General features: G+C 57.3%; 1 protein-coding gene across 1 annotated transcript; it reads right to left on the bottom strand.

Moving 5' to 3' along the window:
- Positions 1 to 1283: 1283 nt before the first annotated feature.
- NHERF1 (NHERF family PDZ scaffold protein 1) lies at positions 1284 to 19385 on the bottom strand. Its single transcript, XM_055320902.1, has 6 exons — positions 18698 to 19385; positions 6901 to 7062; positions 5919 to 6072; positions 3739 to 3779; positions 2430 to 2519; positions 1284 to 2183 (listed from the first exon to the last, which is right to left on the bottom strand). Exons 1-6 carry the CDS (start codon positions 19157 to 19159, stop codon positions 1992 to 1994), a joined length of 1101 nt encoding a protein of 366 aa, XP_055176877.1. The 5' UTR covers positions 19160 to 19385; the 3' UTR covers positions 1284 to 1991.
- Positions 19386 to 19575: the final 190 nt, after the last annotated feature.

The following is a 19575-nucleotide window of genomic DNA, read 5'->3' as shown; positions in this document are numbered from 1 at the left end:
CAGAGGCAGAGCTGGAGCGGGAAGGGGGGAGACGCCCCTCTGTTCCCAGGAGTCCTGTCCTAATCTAGGGTGGCCGTTGAGAGGCTGGACAGGTTTCAGGGCAGGTCATGGAAGAGACCCTCAAAGGCAGTCGGTATTCTCAAGGGGAGGAAACCTTGATGTGAGTTGCTGTGCCTGGCTCAAGGTAGCAGAGCCAGAACTCTTGCTGCCCCCCCCCCCAGTCCCCCACCTCTCCCCAGTCCTGGCATATTCCAACACTACTATGAAGGTAAAAAACTGGAATCTACCTTTGCTTGCAGTGTACCAAAGGGTTTGTAGTGTGTCTGGCCCCTCAGCAGCGATCAAGGAGTTTCAACCTTGAGCTTCATCAGAAGCCCCACCCAAAGGTGAGGTAGGGAGGGATCTCCCCCCACCCCACTGCCTTGTGGAGTCCTCTCCAGGCCTTGCTTACAGGTGAGAGGTCACAAGGTAGAGGCAAGGTTGCGAGCAGGCGGGCCGAGCCCAAGGTGCTGTGGCAGGGTTTTGAATAGTATAAGGTTGGTCGGAATCCAAGCTCCAACTAGAGGCCAAGATGGCCAGACAGTGACCCACCCCTCTCTTAACCCTAGAGGCCCCCGGGTCCTCTGTGATGAGTGCTTTCCGTTAGAATCCACTTCCCATCCTTCTCTCCAAGCACCTCTGAGCCTGGCAGCCTCAGCCCTTGCGGGCCACCCTGGCCACTCCCAGGGTGTGGCCTCAGGTGCCAGAGGTGGAAGAGACCTGGATCTCTTGAGGTGGCGTAGGGTATTTTGCCCTTGGAAAGTCCGCTCCGCCCCACCTGCCCCAGAGCATGTCCAGGGCCAGATAAGATAACCTGGTGATAGCGCAGGCCACTCCTGAGAAGCCTGCACCCCACTGGCTGTGAGGGGTTAGATGAAAGCCCAGTCTTTGCATTGAATGAGGCTCGATCCAGGATTCACCATTTCAGTGCTCCAGAATTAGAAACTACATAAAGACCTCTGAGCATGTGGATCTTCCCTTCTACTTCCTACAATAAAGGTTTCTCTGGGGCAGCTGGTTGCATGCATTCAGGAGCTGGGCGGGTCTCACTCCCACAAGACTTGTGCAAAGCCCGGGCAGCTACGGGACCCAAGGCCCTCTGATCACAGCCGCCCATGTTCTATTCCCCCGCCTGGAGTCCGAGAACCTTGGACTGACCTCCCCTCCAGGCTGTACCCCAATCTGTCAGCCAGAGGCTCCCCTGGGAACACCTAGGGCTCTAAAGGAAGACACAGAGGCTGAGGCAGTTTGGAAGCCAGTTGAATTTCTGATGGAGTTTCCTTGACAGTGGGGCTGGGCAGGGGTGGCCAGACCCTCCCCATGCCCCAGGGGCTCTGGGGTAGGAGCAGACACAAAGTTTAAGGCTGTTGCCACTATATCCTGGATGCAACAACCTGGAAAATCATATTAATCAAGGAGACAAAAAAATCCCTCTAAACTCTGATACTGCACTCAAAATCAAATGAACAAAAATAAGATGCCCAAGCCACAGCTCTAAGGATGACAGACCCCTGTTCCTTCCACAATGTTGTTGCTGTCATCAGGAGTCCTCAGTCAACCCTGGACTCAGTCATCACTTGGGGTCATGAGGGTGTAGGACTCTTGCTTGGTCCCTCCATCCTTGCTTGGTGTGGGTTCCAGTGATCTCCCAGGGGAGTGGCGAGGGGCTGAAGCACTCAGTAGGAACAGGGGGAGTCTGCTTCCTGACTGGGGCAGAATGGAAACCCATTCACCTTCCCCGAGGTAAGGGAAGAGCACAGTTCTCTAGAAAAATCATTCACGGATAGAGGGGGATGCTGGTGCTGATTTGTATGTCGATTGGGGGGGGGGTAGGGGGTGGGACAAGTGAGTGGGGAGGAAGACGAGGGAACTGAGGGAGATGGGTCCGAGGGTGGTGGGGCCTGGGGGCTGGCCGGCCCTCCCAGCTCTCCTGGGAGCCTGTGGGAGGATGCTCAGAGGTTGCTGAAGAGTTCGTTTTTCTTGCTCCAGTCCATCTGCGGGGCCCGCTTGCTGCTGCGCTTCTGGTGGGCCCGCTCTTTGGCCACGGCCAGGGAGATGTTGAAGTCCAAGATGGGGTCAGAGGAGGAGGAGGTAGACGAGGGTGCCGTGGAGTCCTGTTTCCTGGGGCTGTCTTGGGAATTCAGCTGCAAAGAGGGGGAGGCGGTGGCAGAGAGCGGGAGTCAGTGCCTGGTGAGGTGTCCTGGTCCTCAGCCTCGGCAAGGTGGCTCCCTTGGGGCAGTGCCCAGGGGAGCAAGGTCACAAGAACAGAACGTGGCATAGCATGTGACCTGCAAGGCAGGCTGGTTGGTGTGCCAGGAATGAGAGTGTGGCTTGGGTATGGGCTTCCTGTAACCCAGGGCCACCCTCTGCCTGCCCAGCCAGCAGCCTACCTCCTCACTGGTATCACTGGAGGTGGATCTTGCCAGGGCTGATCTGGGGCTCTCAGAGGCTGCCTCGGCCAGAGGTTCACGACTGTTCTCCTGGCACAGAGAGGAGGGATGTGGGTTGGCAAGGGATGGGGTGGGGAAATCCTGAATAGGGAAGGGTGTTCCCAGGGAAGACAGGTGCCTCTGAGAAGCTCCACTCAAGTTTTTCCCATCCACCCCAAGCCCTGCTGCCTGAGCCGGATGAGAGTGGAAGGTGGGGGGTTGGGGCCTTGGGGATTGACATTTTACATTCCTCTAAGGATCAGAGGGCAGCCTGGTTCCACCACGTAGGTGGGAGGGACCATCGTGGGATTAGTGGAATTGCTTACACACACACCCCACCTCCCCAGCCCTCCAAAAGTAGCCTTCAGTCTTGACCAGCATTTTGGGCCAGTGACCATGGAGGGGCTATGTGGAGCGTGGGGAGATACAGGGGGGGCCTCTCCTTGGCCCAGGGAACGTGTATGATATTCCCTGAATTTCTTGCGGCCCACTGGTTTACTTGGCCCTGACCCTAGGAATCTTGACGTCTAACCCCAAAGCAGTCAAAGGCTTTGAAGGAATAATGGGGATGAGTGTTCTGGGCCCACAGATGGAGTGACAGAAGATTCAGGTGGTCCAGGGCCACCTCCCTTTGCAAGAACCTCTGGCAGGATCCCCGGGCGGGGTGGGGGCGGGGGGGGGGGGGGAACCTTTCAGCAGACCCTGCAGAGAGCTCCGGCTCTGTGGTCTGACTCTGAGTCAGCCTGTCTTAGAGTGAAGGTCTTGGCCAAGGCTTCAGCTTGGTGCTCAGCCTCTGCCTGGGTTCCTCTGTGGCCTCAGCTGGCACCAGGCCCCGCCATCTCTTCCCCAGCCTCCACTGCCTTCTCTTCCCTTCTGCCCAGGGAGGAGGGGAGGAGGGGCTTTGTTCTTCCAACCCAGACTGGAAGTAGCAGGGCCCAGGCAGCGTGCGTCCAGACACTGAAGCTCTGTTCTTGGGGGGAAGAATGGCCTCTTCTGTATGGTGGGGAGTTGAAGGCGGGGCCTGTCACCAGGATGGCGGGCTGCAGAGGGGCCCCGACCGGGCCTCTGCCTCCTGACTGCCTTGGCTCTACACAGGGGTTGAGGGGTGCACGGGCAGTTATATAGCTTGGAGCTCAGGAGGGAGCAGTTTGGCAACAGGAGTTTCAAGCGGAGCCAGACAGCCGTCCTTGGCCCAACCGCGCCACCTTCCACCCTCCTCCTGCAGCCCTTGGCGTGAGAGCCAGAGAAGCATTAGAGGGTCTGCCTTTACCTTCCGGATCTCCCCATTGGTAAAGGGCTCAGGCAAGGGACCTAGAAAAGGGAAAAACGAAACAAAACAGAGGTGAGTCCAGGAGCTCTGCGGAATGTGGATGGAGTGGCGCCCGAAGAGGAGGGAGAGCTGCGGGGTTTGGGCCATAGTTAGACCTTGCGCCCTCCATCCGTGTCTAGTCTCTGGCCTGCAACCCTCTGGACGTCCGTCTGACATCCTGATGATCCAGCACACACACTGATGCGTAAAATAACATTTACCCTTGCTACATCGTAACGCTCTCCAATATTTTCAAAGCAACTTAAAGTACGCTTGTCTCTGGCTACTAAGTTGATCTTGGGAACCAGGGATGGATCATGAGCAATTTGGAGAAACTGTTGTCCTAGAGAGGGAGGAAATTCCAGGCTGGCTGCCTGAGAATCTCCTGGGACGCTTGTTAGAAATGCAGATCCCCAGGCCCGGGCACCAGAGCCTGCTGTTTCCTAGGAGAAGACGCTGTCACCAGAGTTGGAACCACACCCCAGATTCTGGTTAGTACCTGCCTCAGCTCAAAGAGAAAAAAATCCCGCTCCTGCTTGCCAATGTGAGGGTGAGGGGATGGGGTTGGGGTGCTCAGAAGATGAGAACACCAGCCTGGGGTCCCCCTCGCTGTGCTCGCTCAGGTGGGGGCTCCACCTGACTGTAAGGGGGACTGGTCAGCCTGGGTGGGTTTTTTCTGAACTCTTAGTTTAAGTGCGTGTTTCCTTTGGCCTGGACATCGGGCATACCTAACCCTCACCATTTCGTCCCAGCTGGGCAGGGGATCACTGGGATGCAGGGACTCTCACCCATGCCCTCCCCCCCAGGCGGTCTCATGTGGTCTGGAGGCAGCTGATGGGGGGAGGGCATTCCTCTCTGTGGGGGCAGTAACACTCAGCCGCCCCCCCTTTCGCCCAGGGATACCTGGGGAAGAGACTTGCCCTCAGGCCCCTCCCTATTCAGCTCCTCTGGCCAGAGGCTACAATTACTGGAGTTCTCAGGGCCCTTCCCACCTAGCCAGAGAGATAAGAGGAAGGAATGTCTGAGGGCTGATTTCTGGGGGTGGGGGTGGGGGGGGGTGCTGGAGGCCTCAGGAGAAGATATTTGAGAAGCTGTGTGGAATCTAGATCTTTGCTGTCTTTCCCACACCATATTGCCAAGGGGCTTCTCGGGGCCTCAGTTTCTCCCTCACTGAAGAAGGCCACTAAGTTATCTGGTTTCTGTGAACTTGGGAAACAAGGGTAGGGTAGTGCCCCACTGCCCATGCTCGGAGTCTGCTGGGGACTTCCACGGACCCATCCCTGCTTCCAGGAACCCCCAGGACCCACCTGGCCCCACCACCTAGGGATTTAAATCTATGGCAGGACCTTTGGGTGGATCATCCCACTATAAATAAAACTCTGACATCCTTAGGGAGGCCCCACCCACTGCAAAGTCCAAAGAGGTCCCCCCACCCCTACTCCTCCAGGAGCCATCTTTCCAGGGAGAAAGTCCAGACCAGAGAGCTGAGCTTTGCTTTAACACCTCCCTGCCCTGGGGCAGCAGCCTTGCCCTGTTTGGCTTGCGCTTGGGCAGGAGGAGGTGCCAGGCTTGGCAGCGTCATATGGGGGATGGGGAGGACAGGGGCCCAGGGACCAAGGAGGGACCCACTGCTCTCTAGAGCCAGTGAGCCTGGGTTTCCAAGACAACCTGAGAGAAGGGAGGGGAGGCACTGGGCCCCTGTCGCTGGACTCTGATCTGACCAAGCAAAGCTGGAGTTAACCCTTTCCTTGGATGAGTGCTGTCTGGAGAACCTGCTGGGGGTGCAGGGGTTGGGGGCTGAGACCTCCCTTTGGTGCTACAGCTTTGGTCTGGAATATAAGTAGCTCCGTCCTGCCTCCCCATCCGTCCCGCCTCCCCATCCCTCGTGCCAGCCTAACCCTATCACATAAAGCCTCAGAAATCCTCAGAAATCCACTGATGGCAGAAATCCACTGCCATCCCCGCTTCCTCTCCTGACATTAGGCACCTCTTTGCCAACCTACGCTTCTGACCTCCGCTAAAGCGGATGGAAGAAGTTCTTAAGTGGGAAGCTGCCCACCCCTTGCCTGGGACACAGTCAAATCTAGAGCACTGACCCCCATTCCTGACTTGGGGGCTTCCAGCTGCCCCACCCTGCTCACCAGTCAGGTGCTCCTGAGACGGGATCACTTTGCATTTCTTGAAGAACTCATCAGTCTCCTTGTCTACCACCAGCAGCTTGGTCTCGTCCCCACCAGCCTTGATGGCAGATACCACATCCCCATGCTGCTTGCCCTCCACGCAGACCCCATTCACCTGTGGGTGGGGGCAGGGGTTACTGGCACAGTTTTTTTTTTTTTTTTTTTTGGAGAGGGGAGGCAGAGGGGATACAAATGGTCCTCTTCGTCCTTGGCCAGTTGGTAGTCTGGGGACACTAAGTCCTCCTTGCCTGTGGAGTCTTAAATTAAGCCAAGTGGTCCTCCCACTTGACAATCAAATGAGGAGTTAGGACACATGAGAAAAGCCAAAGAAAATACAGAGAAAAGACTAAACAAACACAGCTGGGACAGACAGGGCAGGAAAGATCAGGGAGGCCTGGGATGGGCCCTCGCGTTTCTATGTGTCTGTGTCCGACTTCCCGCTCAGGGCTGTGGTTTGCTCACATGTAAAGTGAGAAGTCTTGGGAGAGCTGATCTAGCTCTGAGGCTCTAAGACTGAGATTCTGGGGCCTGCCCAAGGCACGGGGTTCATGTTTCCTTTCCTCCTGAGCACCTCCCAAGAGTGTCTGAGTGCACCTGCCAGCACGGAGCCCTCAGGCAGTAGGAAACTCCTTGGGTGGCCCCACACATCTCCTGGGATGGATGGGCAACTCCTGGGCCACTGAGTGTGTCTCTGGGTGAATAAGAACCCAGAGAAGGTGAGGGCAGGAAGGGAGTCCACCATCCACCACCCTCCCTCCTGCCCACCGTTCTTCCCCTCTCTCTGGCTCCCTCCTCCCTGTATTGACCTGGCACCTATGGGCTGCCCAGAACCCCTGGGCTCAGCTAGGAGCAGATGGTGTGATGGCTGCTGCCCCAGGGGCTGCTCATAGGTGGGGAGGTTAGTCAGGAAGGCAGGGCCTGGAGAGAGCGTGAGAAGCATTACCTCCACAATGCGGTCCTGAGCCCGGAGCCCCGAGGCCTCAGCAGGTGAGTCTGGGTCCACTGCCCGGATGAACTGGCCTGGCTTGGACTTGTCGCTGTGCAAGTTGAAACCGTAGCCGTTGGCGCCTTTCTTCATGGCGCAGAACCGAGGCCGGAGCTCACGCTGTGGGGGTAAAGGAGGGGCTGTGGCCATTCTCCATCATCCTAGGTCCTGCCCTCCCTGCCCTGCACCTGACCCCTCCTTGCTCCACCCTCCTCAGCACTTGGGAATAAGGCAAGTTTGCTGAGATCCCACACAGCAGGTTGAGAGAATGCTGGGCTGGGACCCAGAAGACCTGGCATTGTAGCCAACTGCCCAGGTGCCCCATCCAGGCCAGTTACCTCTTCTGGCAAATGGGAGGTGGGGTCAGATTAGCTCAAGCCCCCTCCTCTTGTGCCATCCTAAGATATAATTGTGTTATTTTGGTTGCTACCTTATCCCTCCCCTCTAAAAACTTCAGTCTGGCCCTCCTGGGGGTGAGTGTCACGCCACTGCCAGCCTGACTGGATGACCAGGGATCCTGGGCCCCTTGGTACCCCGTTCCTTGCAGCAGGGGAGACAGGGGAGGTGTTTACTGAAAGCTGGTCAGAGTGTTTATAGTAAAGCCTTTCCCCATCCAAGCCAAATGGCCCAGCCAAAAGGAAGCAGGAGGCCAGATGACCACAGAGCTGGGGGGAAGCATAGCAGAGTCCTGGACAGGATAGGGACCCCCACAGTAGAACCTCAAAGACTCCGTTGGGAAAGCCTGACTGGGGAAAGGACCATGAGAAGCAGGGCAGGGCTGCAGGGAGCCCAACGTGGCTGTGGCCATGGCTCAGGGTGGGGACCTAGTGAAAGGGCTTCAAGCAGGTTTCTCTCCAGCACTCGGACACTCAGCTGAAAATGGTTTTCACCATCCTTTGTTCAACTTAAGCAGCTTAGCTTAGATGCTGCAGCCCTAGGACACATGTACACGATGGAGGGAATCTGGGTATGCATGGGCCAAGCAACCTGAAACCTTGGCCAGAAGCCTGAGCCCAAGGCCTAACTCAGGGGTTCCTCTCCCCTTCCTCCCAGGCCTGGGCAGGGCTGTAGCAGCCAGCCTGCTAGCTCCGGGTGATCTCCCAGGCCACCAGGCAATGAGCAAAGGCCAGAATCAAGGCCCTGGCCCCCACACCAGCTTCCCTACTTATTAGCTATGTGACCTGAGGCAAGTCATTTCCTTCTAGTGCCTCAGGTTCCTCATTTATAGACCATTCTTCGTGCCACTTGCCTCCTCGGGTCCCAAGGGTGCTGTGAGGCCAAGTGAGATAATTCATACAAGTGGGGACACTTCACAACTTCAAAATCCCCCTGCACATATAGACTTTTCCCAGTGCTGAGAACACTACCGAATAGTCCATAAAGCTGAGAAGGGAGATTCTGGGGAGTAGGGTGGGGGCCAGCTTGCTCTGAAACACCAGTCCCCAGCTGGGAGTAGAGCCAGCCAGGAGGCAGGGAAGGAGAGGAGGGCTTATTAAAGGCCTCCTGCCCCAACTTGCCAGTCCCATCTGGGGCTCCCCACCCCTCCAGTCTCAGGGGGGGTTGGGGGGGTGGTGGCCAAAGGATGACTTTGCCTTCCTTTAACTGCCCGGGCAAGTCTCTGTGTTTCAGGATGTTGGTGGGGGGGTGTGGAGAGGACGATAGGAAGGAGGTGTGATGGTTGGACCTGCAGTCACCCTGATCTGGGCCACAGGCCCTGGGCCCTTCCCTAGTTTCTCCTTCAGTAGGCTTCCCTCACCCCATACAATAGCAAAGACAGAGAGGCAAGCAATAAAAAAGTGGGGGAGGGGCAGAGGGGGACCCCAGTGGCTGTGAAACATCCCCTTCTCTCAAACTCCCTGTTGGCGGGGCACAGTGGGGCCAGGGTGCAATCCCAGGAGCCCCTCCCCTGGCTCCCCACCCCCCACCTGCGCTGCTTATCCCCTGGCAGCCCCCACGGGATATTGTTCAGGAGTAAGTGAGGCTCTTCTCCCCTCCAGCTAATCCCTCCACAAAGCTGCCAGCCCAGCCCTCCCCCAGGCCGAGGTGAGCAGGAACAGGTCTGACCAGTTGTCACCACCTTGCAGGCTCAGCTTTCTGCCCCAGCCAGCAGAGCCCGCAATCACCCTGAGAAAGTGGGGAGGATCGCACCAGGGGCTGGGTGGGGGGTGGGGGGGGCAGTGGTGCGAGCAGCTCTGACGTCCCCCGCTCCCCTCCACCTCCCTTCGTTCCAAAGAGCCTTCCCATAGCCACCTTGCTGGGGCTGGTCACCCCATTTTCAAAACGGGGAAACAGAGTCCAGATATTAAGCCCACGGCCTAATGTCCCACGGCTTCACAGTGGAGGAGCCAGAGCTCCAGCAAGGTCTCTGAGTTGGACCCCGTGTTCTTTCCACCATCCACGGGCTGGCCCCAAAGGACCCGAGTCCAGACTGGGAGGAGAACCCAGCAGGAGTCGTAAACATGGGTTGCTCCCCCGCAGTGGCTGCAGTCTCTGCTGGGAGGCAGCTGGTGGCTGATGAAACCACAGCCTTCCTTCCGGGTGTTCAAGGCCTCTTGCGGCCAGAGCTCTAGCCTGACTTGGGATAAGCAGGGCTGCGGTGGGCAGGCCCGGGCTGGGGCAGCCCAGTGGTTCGGGGAGTGCTGCTCCTGGCCAGCAGGGCCATCGGGCCTGGGTCTCAGTGCTGGGGGCATGCTTCCCGATCCTCCATGCTTCCCTGCACCTTCTGGTGCCCTATCATCAAAGCCAGAGGGCCTGCTTTGAACCTTGCTCCCCTCTGCCAGTCCCAAGCCATGAGGATTGGAGGCAATGGGGCTCAGCTCCCCCACTGCTCCCTTCCCCCTTTACTGGGACCTGCTCCACTGCCCTCTGGGGGTGGCTGAGCTTGGGGACAAGCAGTGGTTTTCTGAAGTGTTCAGACACCGACACAGGCTCCATCTTAGCGCCCTCCTTCCCAAGGCCCGGAGGCTCCCTCCTTCCCTTCCCCTCTCATGGGAGGGGTGGGGGCTTCTCATTCTTCCAGGGAGATCAGCCAGTTTTACTCCACCCCTCCCCCAGCTGTCTCCAGGAGGTGTCACTGCCAGCTGCTGAGTCAGCCCATCAAAGGAGCCCATCCCAGCCAGGGTGGAGGTTGGTGCTTGCAGGAGGAGTCCCTGGGGGCAGCCTCCCTGGGGATCTGATGGGGAGGGGTCAGGTACCTGGGCAGAGCCTGGCCACTGTTGCTCCTGGGCCCCAACCCCCAACCCCCAACGCTGAAGCAGGACTGGGTTCTGGCTCCGAGGAAACGGGTAGATGGAAAGTCCAGGCCATCTTGGTTCTGGTGTGCGGCCCCCAGGAGCTCAGGAGGGGGTGGAGGGGGGGGGATTTCAAGGGGAACCCGGCCTCAGAGTGTCCAGAGTGCCAGGTGGGGCTCCCAGTGACGATGATGGCTCAGAAGGAGAAGTCAGGATCTGCTCAGTGAGGAGCCTGGTGGAGACCCGGAAGCAAGAGGAAGGGGCAAGAGGCAATGGTGGCCAAAGGATGGAGCAAACGAGCTGGGGTGACTGGGGTGCTGGGTGGGCCTGAGTCTCACTTCTAGGCAACATCAGACAAGCTTTCCAAAAGATCTTGCCAGCAGAGCCGCCTCCAGACTCTTCTCCCAGAGCCTTCTCCCACCCTCAGGTTGTCAGGCTGTCCCAAACCCTGTCACAGGCCCACAGGACCATCCCTTCCCTCTTCTCTCCCAGGGAGCTCAGCCCAGCCTGAGTGGCCGCCCAGTCACCTCCACCCACGCAGTCCAAGCGGACTGCGGGTGCGGAATTCAATAGGCGCCACCAGCAGCCACCTGGAAAGCCAAGGAAAGTCGATACCCTAATCCTAGTGCCCGTCTCTGGGGAGCAGGCCCAGGGCCGCTCCCTGTTCCTCTTCGGGGAGGGCTGCTGGGGGCCAACGCCCCATTGGGCCCAGCCCCTCCCTGGCAGGTGTCATGGTGATGGGCCCTACAGAACATAGCCAGGCTGCTTCCAGAAGGCCAGGCAGCTCTGGGCCCCACAAGGAATGGGCTGGAAGAGCTAAAAGACCACCAGGGTGGCTGGGGGAACAATAGAGGTGACCCTCACCTCCCAAGTCTGCCCTTTCCTCAACCCAGCCAAGGCCTCTTGTTTATGTAGATAAGACCAGCGCCTGCTGCCCCAGGGAGATCAGCCCCAACAATGGGGTGGGAGACAAGGGGACAGGGCAGTGCGTAGGAGCCCTGGCTGTTCTGGTGGAGGTAGGATAGGAGGTACCCTGGGCAGGAGGAATGGTGGCTGCTCTGCGACGCAGCTCATTGTCTCACGGAACACTAGAGACACAGCTTGGGTCTGGTGCCAGCTCTTCAAGGAAGCCACAAAGGACGGTGAGAGCTGGCCTGGCCTAAGGGTGACATGTGACGGGGCAGCAAGGGGGCACTGTCCTCAGGGCAGGTTGGGAGGCGACCAGGAGCTCTGACCACTGGCCAGTGAGTGTCCAGAGCTGTAGGCTAAAGGTATCCTCTCTTCACTTGGGTACAAAAGGCTTGGCGGCCACTAACCCATACTCACTCCATCACCCTGGTGTGGCTTCACTTCACCCTACAGACCTCCCCTGCCCAGGTCTGTGCAGGGAAGGTGGGCACCTTAATGTGCAAAAAAAGGAGTTACTCTAGCTTTTGATCTTGTCCTTCCTGTTTCTCAGTTGGAAGGCCCTGCTCCGGAACTCAGCTGGTTAGATCCAGGTGGGATCCATATGCTAAAGAGGGAGCTACTTCTCCAAGGTCCCAGGAAGGGGCCCTGAGCCAGCTTTTCCCTCTGGTTCTTTTCTGCTGGTTTCGGACAGAGACCCACCCGAAAGAGTTTGGCTCAGGTCTGCCTAGGGCTGGGCAAGCCTGGGACGGAGCAGGCTGGTACGTGGGCTGCTGCCTGGCTGGACACCATCCAGGCTGGCCGCCCCATGCCCGCCTGCTCCACAGCTACTGCATCCTCATCCAGCCTTATCCTCACCCTCCTTCCAGAAGTCACTGGATTTAACTCCTGCAGGCTACAGACCTTCAGGGAGCTTGTGGAATTGGGGCTATATTAACAAACAGAAGCTACCGTTTACTGAGCACTTACTGTGTGCCAAGGCCTGCTAAGGACTGCACTAGGATTTTATGGGTATTTTCTCATTCAAACCCAATTATAATCCTGTGAGGAAGGTATCACTCAGGTTCAAAAAGATCACATAAACTGCTCAAGTGCGCAGTGACGGGAGGAGGAGGTAGGCTCTGAACTCAGATGTGGAGCTGCACTGTCCGATGGGAACAGAATGCCAGTCAGGTAGGCAATTTAAAATTTCCCAGGGAGATCCCTGGGTGGTGCAGCGGTTTGGTGCCTGCCTTTGGCCCAGGGCGCGATCCTGGAGACCCGGGATCGAATCCCACATCGGGCTCCCGGTGCATGGAGCCTGCTTCTCCCTCCGCCTGTGTCTCTGCCTCTCTCTCTCTCTCTGTGACTATCATTAAGTAAATAAAAAAATTAAAAAAAAAATAAAATTTCCCAGGAGTCACGTCAAAGTAAAAAAGAAATGAGAAATTAATCATAATTATCTCGTTTCATATAATAAACCCAAACTGTTACCATTTCAATATGGAATCCACTTAAAAATGATTAATGGCATGTTTTACATCTTTTTGTTTGTATGAAGTCTTCAAAATCTGGCGTGCATTTCATACTTCCAGCACGTCTCAATTGGGATGAGCGCACTTGAAGTGCTAAGAGCCACATGTGGCCAGTGGCTGCCACAATGGCCTGCTGATATCCTAGAGACCTCACTCTCAACCATTAGGCTGTCAGCTCCAAATAGTTTTCTTTTCTTAAAAAAAAAAAAAAAAAAGACTTATTTATTTGAGAGAGGGAGAGTGTGCGTCACTGCCTGCCCAAAGGGCGGTGGGGGGGGGGGGGCAGAGAGATGGAATCTCAAGGCCCCCGCCCAGAGCAGAGTCCTACCACAGGTGCTCGATCCCACGATTCTGAGATCATGATCTGATCTGAAGTCACACATGGGACACAACCGACTGAGCCACCCAGATGCCCCCCAAACAGTTTTATAAATCATCCCCCCTCAACACACACACTTGAATTGGGCACCATGACCTTATAACACACCCAGGAAGAGGTGAGAGCCTTGAACTCTAAAAGTCAGAGCTCTACTCAGACAACACAGCAATGAGTGAGCAGCACTTCAACCCCAGTTTTAGGGAATCTGTGCCACTCATCATTTTCCAGGACACAGGAAACTAAACACTACCCAGAAGGCTGGGGACGTGGTGAGTTGTCCTACTCCAGGGGTGAAGTAAAGCCAAGGCCAACAGTAGAGGTTGGCCTTCAGGAGGTGCCCTATGTGCAAGGATCCAGGGGGTCAGGTTAAAGAGAGACTTGGTGGCCAGACTCCTGGTCCCAGCCCATCAAGGCAGAAGGCGGGGCCAGGAGCCAGGCCACTTCTGGGCTGAGGCCTTCCATCAGGGCTGATATATTCTCCTGATGGTGCCAAAGGACGCCCCCTAGGGAAGGAAGCTACCTGGACCCCTCCTTGCAAGGAGCCTGAATTTATTCCAACGTGATGGCTCTTATGTGGCCCAGGATGTGATGGGCAGAGACCCCAGCTGGACAGTCGGGCCCTCAGGTACAACTCAAATGTGTGGTTGAATAAATAGATGTGTAGGTACTGGAGTCAGCGAGAGCTGGGTTCCAGGATACACCCCCCTCCACGTGGTAAGGGCTCACTAGCTGACAGCCTGGGGCAGCCCACCTGGACCGACCAAGGCTCAGTTTCCATGTAGACCATGGGGGCTAATATCTGCCTCATGGGGCTGTTTTATAGATTGAATGACATCAGGCATATTATTATTTTTTAAAGAAGATTTATTTGAGAGAGTGAGCACGCACATAGAACGAAAGAGCAGCCTCCCTCCCTGAGCACATCTCATGACCCTGAGATCAGGACCTGAGCTGAAATCAAGAGTTGGATGCTGGGGCACCTGGGGGGCTCAGTGGTTGAGGGCCTGCCTTTGGCTTAGGGTGTGTCCCTGGGGTCCTGGGATCTAGTCCCGCATCAGGCTCTCCGTGGGGAGCCTCCTTCTCCATCTGCCTATGTCTCTGCCTCTCTGTGTGTCTCTCATGAATAAATAAATAAAATCTTATAAAAAAAAAGACTTGGATGCTTTAATGGACTGGGCCACTCAGGCGCCCCGATAGAGGGCATGTTTAGTACACAGCACATTTGCCGGACACAAATAATAGCTATCATTTACTGAAATGATTACTCTCGGCTCACAAAATGGAAAAACTGCTACCTAATTTGCAGGGCTGTCCTGTCCTAGGGGAATCCATGAAATGAACATCAGTATCTCTGTGGCACAAGGCTGCACTAGAACTTTTGAGTTTCCTTCCCCTCTATGGCTGCTCCATCTCAGAGCAGCAACACGCAGAGGAGCATCTAGTAGTAGTATTAGGGTCGAGAACTCTGGCTTCTCTCTGTAAAAGGCCTGCAGCACTAATTCCTAAATGCTCCCCCACCTCCCCGGCGCCCCGTGGGATGGGAGGCTGGACAGGGAGAGAAAGGCCTGCATCTAGACACATGGAGAAGGATGCCCCATTCTGTCTCCAAGAGAATCACCCCCAGATTTACTGACTTAACTTTATAGGAGCCTGAAGGTAAGAACCAGAAGAGAAAGAGATCCCAAATATGCAGCTTATGAGAAGGAACCAACAACACTCAAACTATCACATACCCCATTGATTTAAAATCCAAACATCCTGCAGCTCAGATTCTGTTGTGCCCTTCCAAACACCAACTGGGACAGTGTGGAATGGCCTGTCCCGGGAAGGAAGTTGGTAGTCCGCCAGTTAATTGTGTCCACCCACCCACCTTGCTGCCTGGGGTGCCCTGCACTGTTTCTTTCTTTCTTTTTCATTTGAAATTTTTAAGTAGGTTCCACATCCAATATGGGAAATCAAACTCAAGACCCTGAGACCAAGAGTCACACTCTCCACCGACTGAGAGAGCCAGGTACCCCTGTGCTGTTTCTGCCTCTGGGATCAGAGTCAGGTCTGGCAAGAACACATCCCAAGCTGGGCACCAACACATACACACACCCCTATCATCTCATCAAATCTCCCCCACCCCCCCAAAAAAAATCTCCCCAAAATCCTGCATGGTGGGTTCTGGTGTTCCCACTTCCCAGAGGAAGAAGCTGAGGTTTGCAGCCAACAATGGACAATTAGGGTGCCAGAGCCAGCTGACCATGACGTCCAGAATTTTAGCTTTCTAGTCCACAGATGGAAGCTGCTAGCAGGCAAGAAAAAGGAGTGGGTAGGTTCTGTCTGGAATTCTGATCTCTGGGTGTGCCTGGAATTCTGATCTCTGGGCACAAATAGGTCCAGGTGTGCTGGACTGAGATGAATTAGGATAAGGGTGCCCGATGGCTGTTAGACATTCATTCATTCAAAAATTATGTGGGCCCCTCCCTACTCAGGGCCAGGCACAGCTATGGGGATGTAAGTACAAAGAAGCCTCAGCCTTTGACCTCCTCACCTTCGCAGTGGGTCAAGATCATGAACAACTGACTCAAATACTGTGTGTTCAGAGCAAGAAAAGATGTATAGGACAGGGAGGAGGAGGAGAGCAAAGGAAAATCTCATTCTGCTAGTGGGCTCTAGGAAAGGCTCCGAGGGCCGTGAGTAGTTTTGCAGAGTGTGCCTTGTGGAGAAAGGGGCTGACAGGTTCCCAGGCTGAAGGGTAGTTATCCTCCGGCTGCTGGATTGGGAAGGGCTGCAGAACACCTTTCGATTATTCAAGAACAGCAGCCTCTAATTGAGCACTCATTGAACGCCAGGCTTGGACATGGCTGCACGTGCCCAATGAGGGGTAGATCCAGGGCTGGCTGCCCCAGGGGTGGGCATGTAATGATCACCGTGAAATACTTATCAGTTCCAATACCAAGAGTCACGTTTGCTGAGCACTTACTTAGTGCCAGGCACAGAGCTACTGACCACCCCCTATTATCCCACCCATCTGGCAGCTGCTGTGATCCCAACATACACCAGAAGGCACAGGGAGGTTACAACACTTGGCTTGAGGCGGCCCAGCTAGTACAGCTGAGGTGGCTCAGGCCTGCTGCCCATCCACCACTGTGACTGCAGGGGTGGGGGTGGGGACTGGGGGGAGGTAAGCTGGGGTGTTGTTTTGTTACTCCTCTCTCAGTGGGGGTGGGGAAACCACCAACAGAGCAGGTGGACACAATTGGAAGTCCCCTTCCCCCCACTCAGAGGTTCTACAGGGACCCCACACCCTCTGCCCTGTATGATTCTCGACCCAGGCTGGTCCTCCCAATGAGATATCATCTGCCGCCCACTCTCTGCGTGGAAATTTTCCACTTAACACCTTTCTCACTTGTGAGAACCAATAAAGATACGATAAGAGTCCCCACCTTGCAAACAAATTCAGGCTACAGCAAATTAGTAAAACTCAAATTCTTTATAGGAGATACTTTTTAGGGAAAAAGTAAGTCTTACTGTGTTTATTAGCTTTTTTCCTCTTTTCCCAATGACAGAGTGGTGGTCCCTTGCCTGGCCACCATACCAGATTTCATGGGAATTTCCTACCAAAGGGACTGGCTTTGCATGAGAATGAAGGAATCCTTGCTCAAATGCCTGGACAGAGAAGTGCTCAATTCAGCATCCACTTGGGACTCACGTACTTCCCACTATTTGTAAAATCCTGGAGGAGGCAGATGTCACTGTATTACAACACTCTCCATTTTACAGATGGGAGAACCAAGGCTCAGGGAAGTTCCGCGACTTGCCCAAGAGGTCTGGTGATGGTGTCCGCAGGACTGGCTGGAGGGTACTAGACTTTCCTCTCCTGGCCTAACGTAACAAAGTATGCACAAATGCAGATGTCATGTCACTATCTGGAGGAATCCGATTCTGTTGTCACCCAGAAAGCAGGAAGGCAAGCTCCGCTGCTTTTCCAGAAGGCATGGTGGGAGTGCATATGCTAGGTCAAGCCTCCACGCCCCTGGCATCCTCCACCTCTCCCCAGATCCTCCCGCACGCAGCAGAAAAAAAAAAAAAAAGAAAAAAAAAACCCGAAAGGGCAAGGGGAGGAGCTGAACATAACAGCATCTTGGCGGGGGATGGGGAGTGGGGTGGTGGTTATTGGTGCCAGTGCCAAAGTCCAAAAAAAAAAGCAAGCAAGGAAAAAGGGAATGGCAAATTGATACACTCAGCTCAGCACGAAGTTCAAACTGGATTTCTGCCTGGGATCAGAGGTCATGGGTTCCAACTCCCTAGTGTAAAACCCTTGCCAGGGATGCTCCGACCCCTCCCCCACCGTTGCCAATGCCAGCTTGGCAGCGGCAGGAAGTGGGAGCCTGGCGGCCCTAGTATTCCCAGCACCCAGCTCCGGCTGGATGGGGCTCCTGGTGACCTCACTTCCACCAAACCAGCTGGTCCTCTCGGGCTCCACCTTCTACCTTAAGGCTGAAGGGTGCCCTTTCTATGTCCAGGAGGCTTCTGTTGGCACCATGGACACTCCTGCCACACGCTGCCACCAGGTGGAGAGCTGGTGCAAGCCAAATGGGCCCTGAGAGGCCCAGGCTCTGCTCCACTCCCCCCTCCGCCCCCAGTCTGTACCCTAAGGCTTCCCCCTTCACTCTCTGGGGACAAGAAGCTCTCATCCCAACTCCTGTTTTGCTACTGCCCCACCTGTAGCTGATCCAAACTGAGATCCTTTGGGGAGAAACCCCAAACATGGGTAAAAGGCAACCAGCCTGTTGCTGTCCGGGGACTGGAGTGAGACAGACAATGATAGGGCAAGACCACCTGCCGGGGGCTGAGCCCCGCTGGTTTGTGCATCGCCCAGCAACAGGCACCACTCTGTCCCCTCCTTCCTCCCAGCCGCTGCTCTTCCTCCAAGGTCCTCCCCTCCCGTTCCCAGATACCAGCGAGCGCTTACTCCTCACATTCCTGAGACTCATAAATCCTCCTGGGTGGCAGGGCCGCCACCCCGTCCCCACACGCCTCTGCACCTCCTCCCCACCCCCCACCCCCACACTTCGCCCAGAGGTGGTGGGGCTTCCTCTCTTGTTAAAAGCCACACTGTACCTCGGGAGGATGAAGTCCAGCCGGGATGAGGTTAATGATACACGCACCGGCCGGCGGGGGTGCCGGGTGCGGGGGTGCGGGGGTGCGGGGAGGACCCCGTCGGCGACCCCTCCCTCCCCTCGTGCTGGGGCTCCGCACCGAAAGGGGGGCTGTCATTCCTCTAGCTGTCGGAAGTCGGGGTGGGGGTCGCTCACCCCAGCTTCATCTACCGCGGCGGCTGGGAGTGGGGTGGCCGAGGAGGGCCTGGATTGGGGGGTTCCGAAGGACGGGAGCAGACGCCGCCAACAGGGCCGGGGAAAGACGCCTGGGCTCCCTCGAGCTGCCCGCCCTCCCTCCCTGCTACTCCCAAAGGCCAAGGGACGCGGAGTGCAGGTGGCCAGGCGCTCGGCGGCCCGGCGGCCCAGTCTGGGGAGGCGGGTGGGGGTAACGGGACGCAGCCCCAAGCCAGCAGCTTCCAGCGCGACCTGTCGGCCGGCGGAAGCAACCTCCCCCTCGGGGATCTGGTTTCAGAAAGAGGCGGCGGGCGCGGGGTCGGCCGTCCGAGGGCGCCCGGGTCTCTTCCCGATTCCCCGTCGCACCCCGTCCCGGTCGCCGCGGGGTCGGGGCCCCACACTCACCCGCTCGGGACCGCTCCTCTCGGTTTCGCGCGGCTCGGGCGCGGCGGCCTGCGGCTCGCTTTCGGCGCCAGCCCCCCGCGCCTCGGTGGCGGCCGGCGGCTCGGCCTGCCCGGGCCCGTCCTGGGCGCGCAGCAGCTCCTCCCGCACCGGGACGCCCAGCTTCTGCAGCCGCTCGTCCGCGTCGGGGTCGACCACCAGCAGGCGCACGGCGTTGAGCGCGGCGCGGATGCGGCTCACCACCTGCTGATGGGTCTCCTTCTCTACGTTCTCGCCGTTCACCTCCACCAGCCGGTCTCCGGCCAGCAGCCCCGCCTTCTCGGCCGGAGAACCGGGCTCCACCAGCCGGATGAACTGGCCCACCTTGCCCTTCTCCCCGTGCAGGTGGAAGCCGTAGCCGTTCGGGCCCTTCTCCAGACAGCAGAGCCGGGGCAGGGGCGCCCCGGCCGCCGCGTCCGCGCTCATCTCGCCCCGCGACGGCTCAGCGGTGCGACGTGGGGTCCCGTTGGGGGCCGGTGCCGCCCTTCTCCCCGCCCGGCGGACCCGCAGGCGGAAGGGGGGGGCGCGCTGCAGAGAACCGCCGCGCCGCGCCGCGGGACGCGCTGAGCCAACAGGTGGGAGACGAGCGGCGGCTGCGGACTGCGAGGGGCCGAAGCAGGAGCGCGTGGGCCAGTCCGCACCCCGCGCGGCGTCTGAGCGCCCGCGAAGCTGCTCCAGCCCCTTATTCCGGGGGCGGGGCCGGCCCGAGGGTGTGGACACCGCGGCCCAATCAGAGGCCTCGGGCCGGGGCGCTCGGGCCGGGTGAACGACGCCGACCAATGGGAGCGCGCGGGGGCGTGGCCCCGCGTTGGGGGGCGTGGCCCGTGCTCGGCGCGGCGCCC

The sequence above is a fragment of the Nyctereutes procyonoides genome, unplaced genomic scaffold, assembly GCF_905146905.1.
Source record: "Nyctereutes procyonoides isolate TBG_1078 unplaced genomic scaffold, NYPRO_anot_genome, whole genome shotgun sequence".
NCBI lineage: Eukaryota > Metazoa > Chordata > Mammalia > Carnivora > Canidae > Nyctereutes > Nyctereutes procyonoides.
This window is presented reverse-complemented; position numbering and strand designations above follow the sequence as displayed.

What these genes read in the sequence shown, in the direction of transcription:
- NHERF1 (XM_055320902.1), bottom strand. Translation starts at nt 19,159, where the DNA reads ATGAGCGCGGACGCGGCGGCCGGGGCGCCCCTGCCCCGGCTCTGCTGT. An exon ending in CTCAGGACCGCATTGTGGAG is followed by an intron (nt 6,073 to 6,900) that starts GTAATGCTTCTC and finishes CCCCACCCACAG; the next exon opens with GTGAATGGGGTCTGCGTGGA. An exon ending in CCAATGGGGAGATCCGGAAG is followed by an intron (nt 2,520 to 3,738) that starts GTAAAGGCAGAC and finishes TCTCTGTGCCAG; the next exon opens with GAGAACAGTCGTGAACCTCT.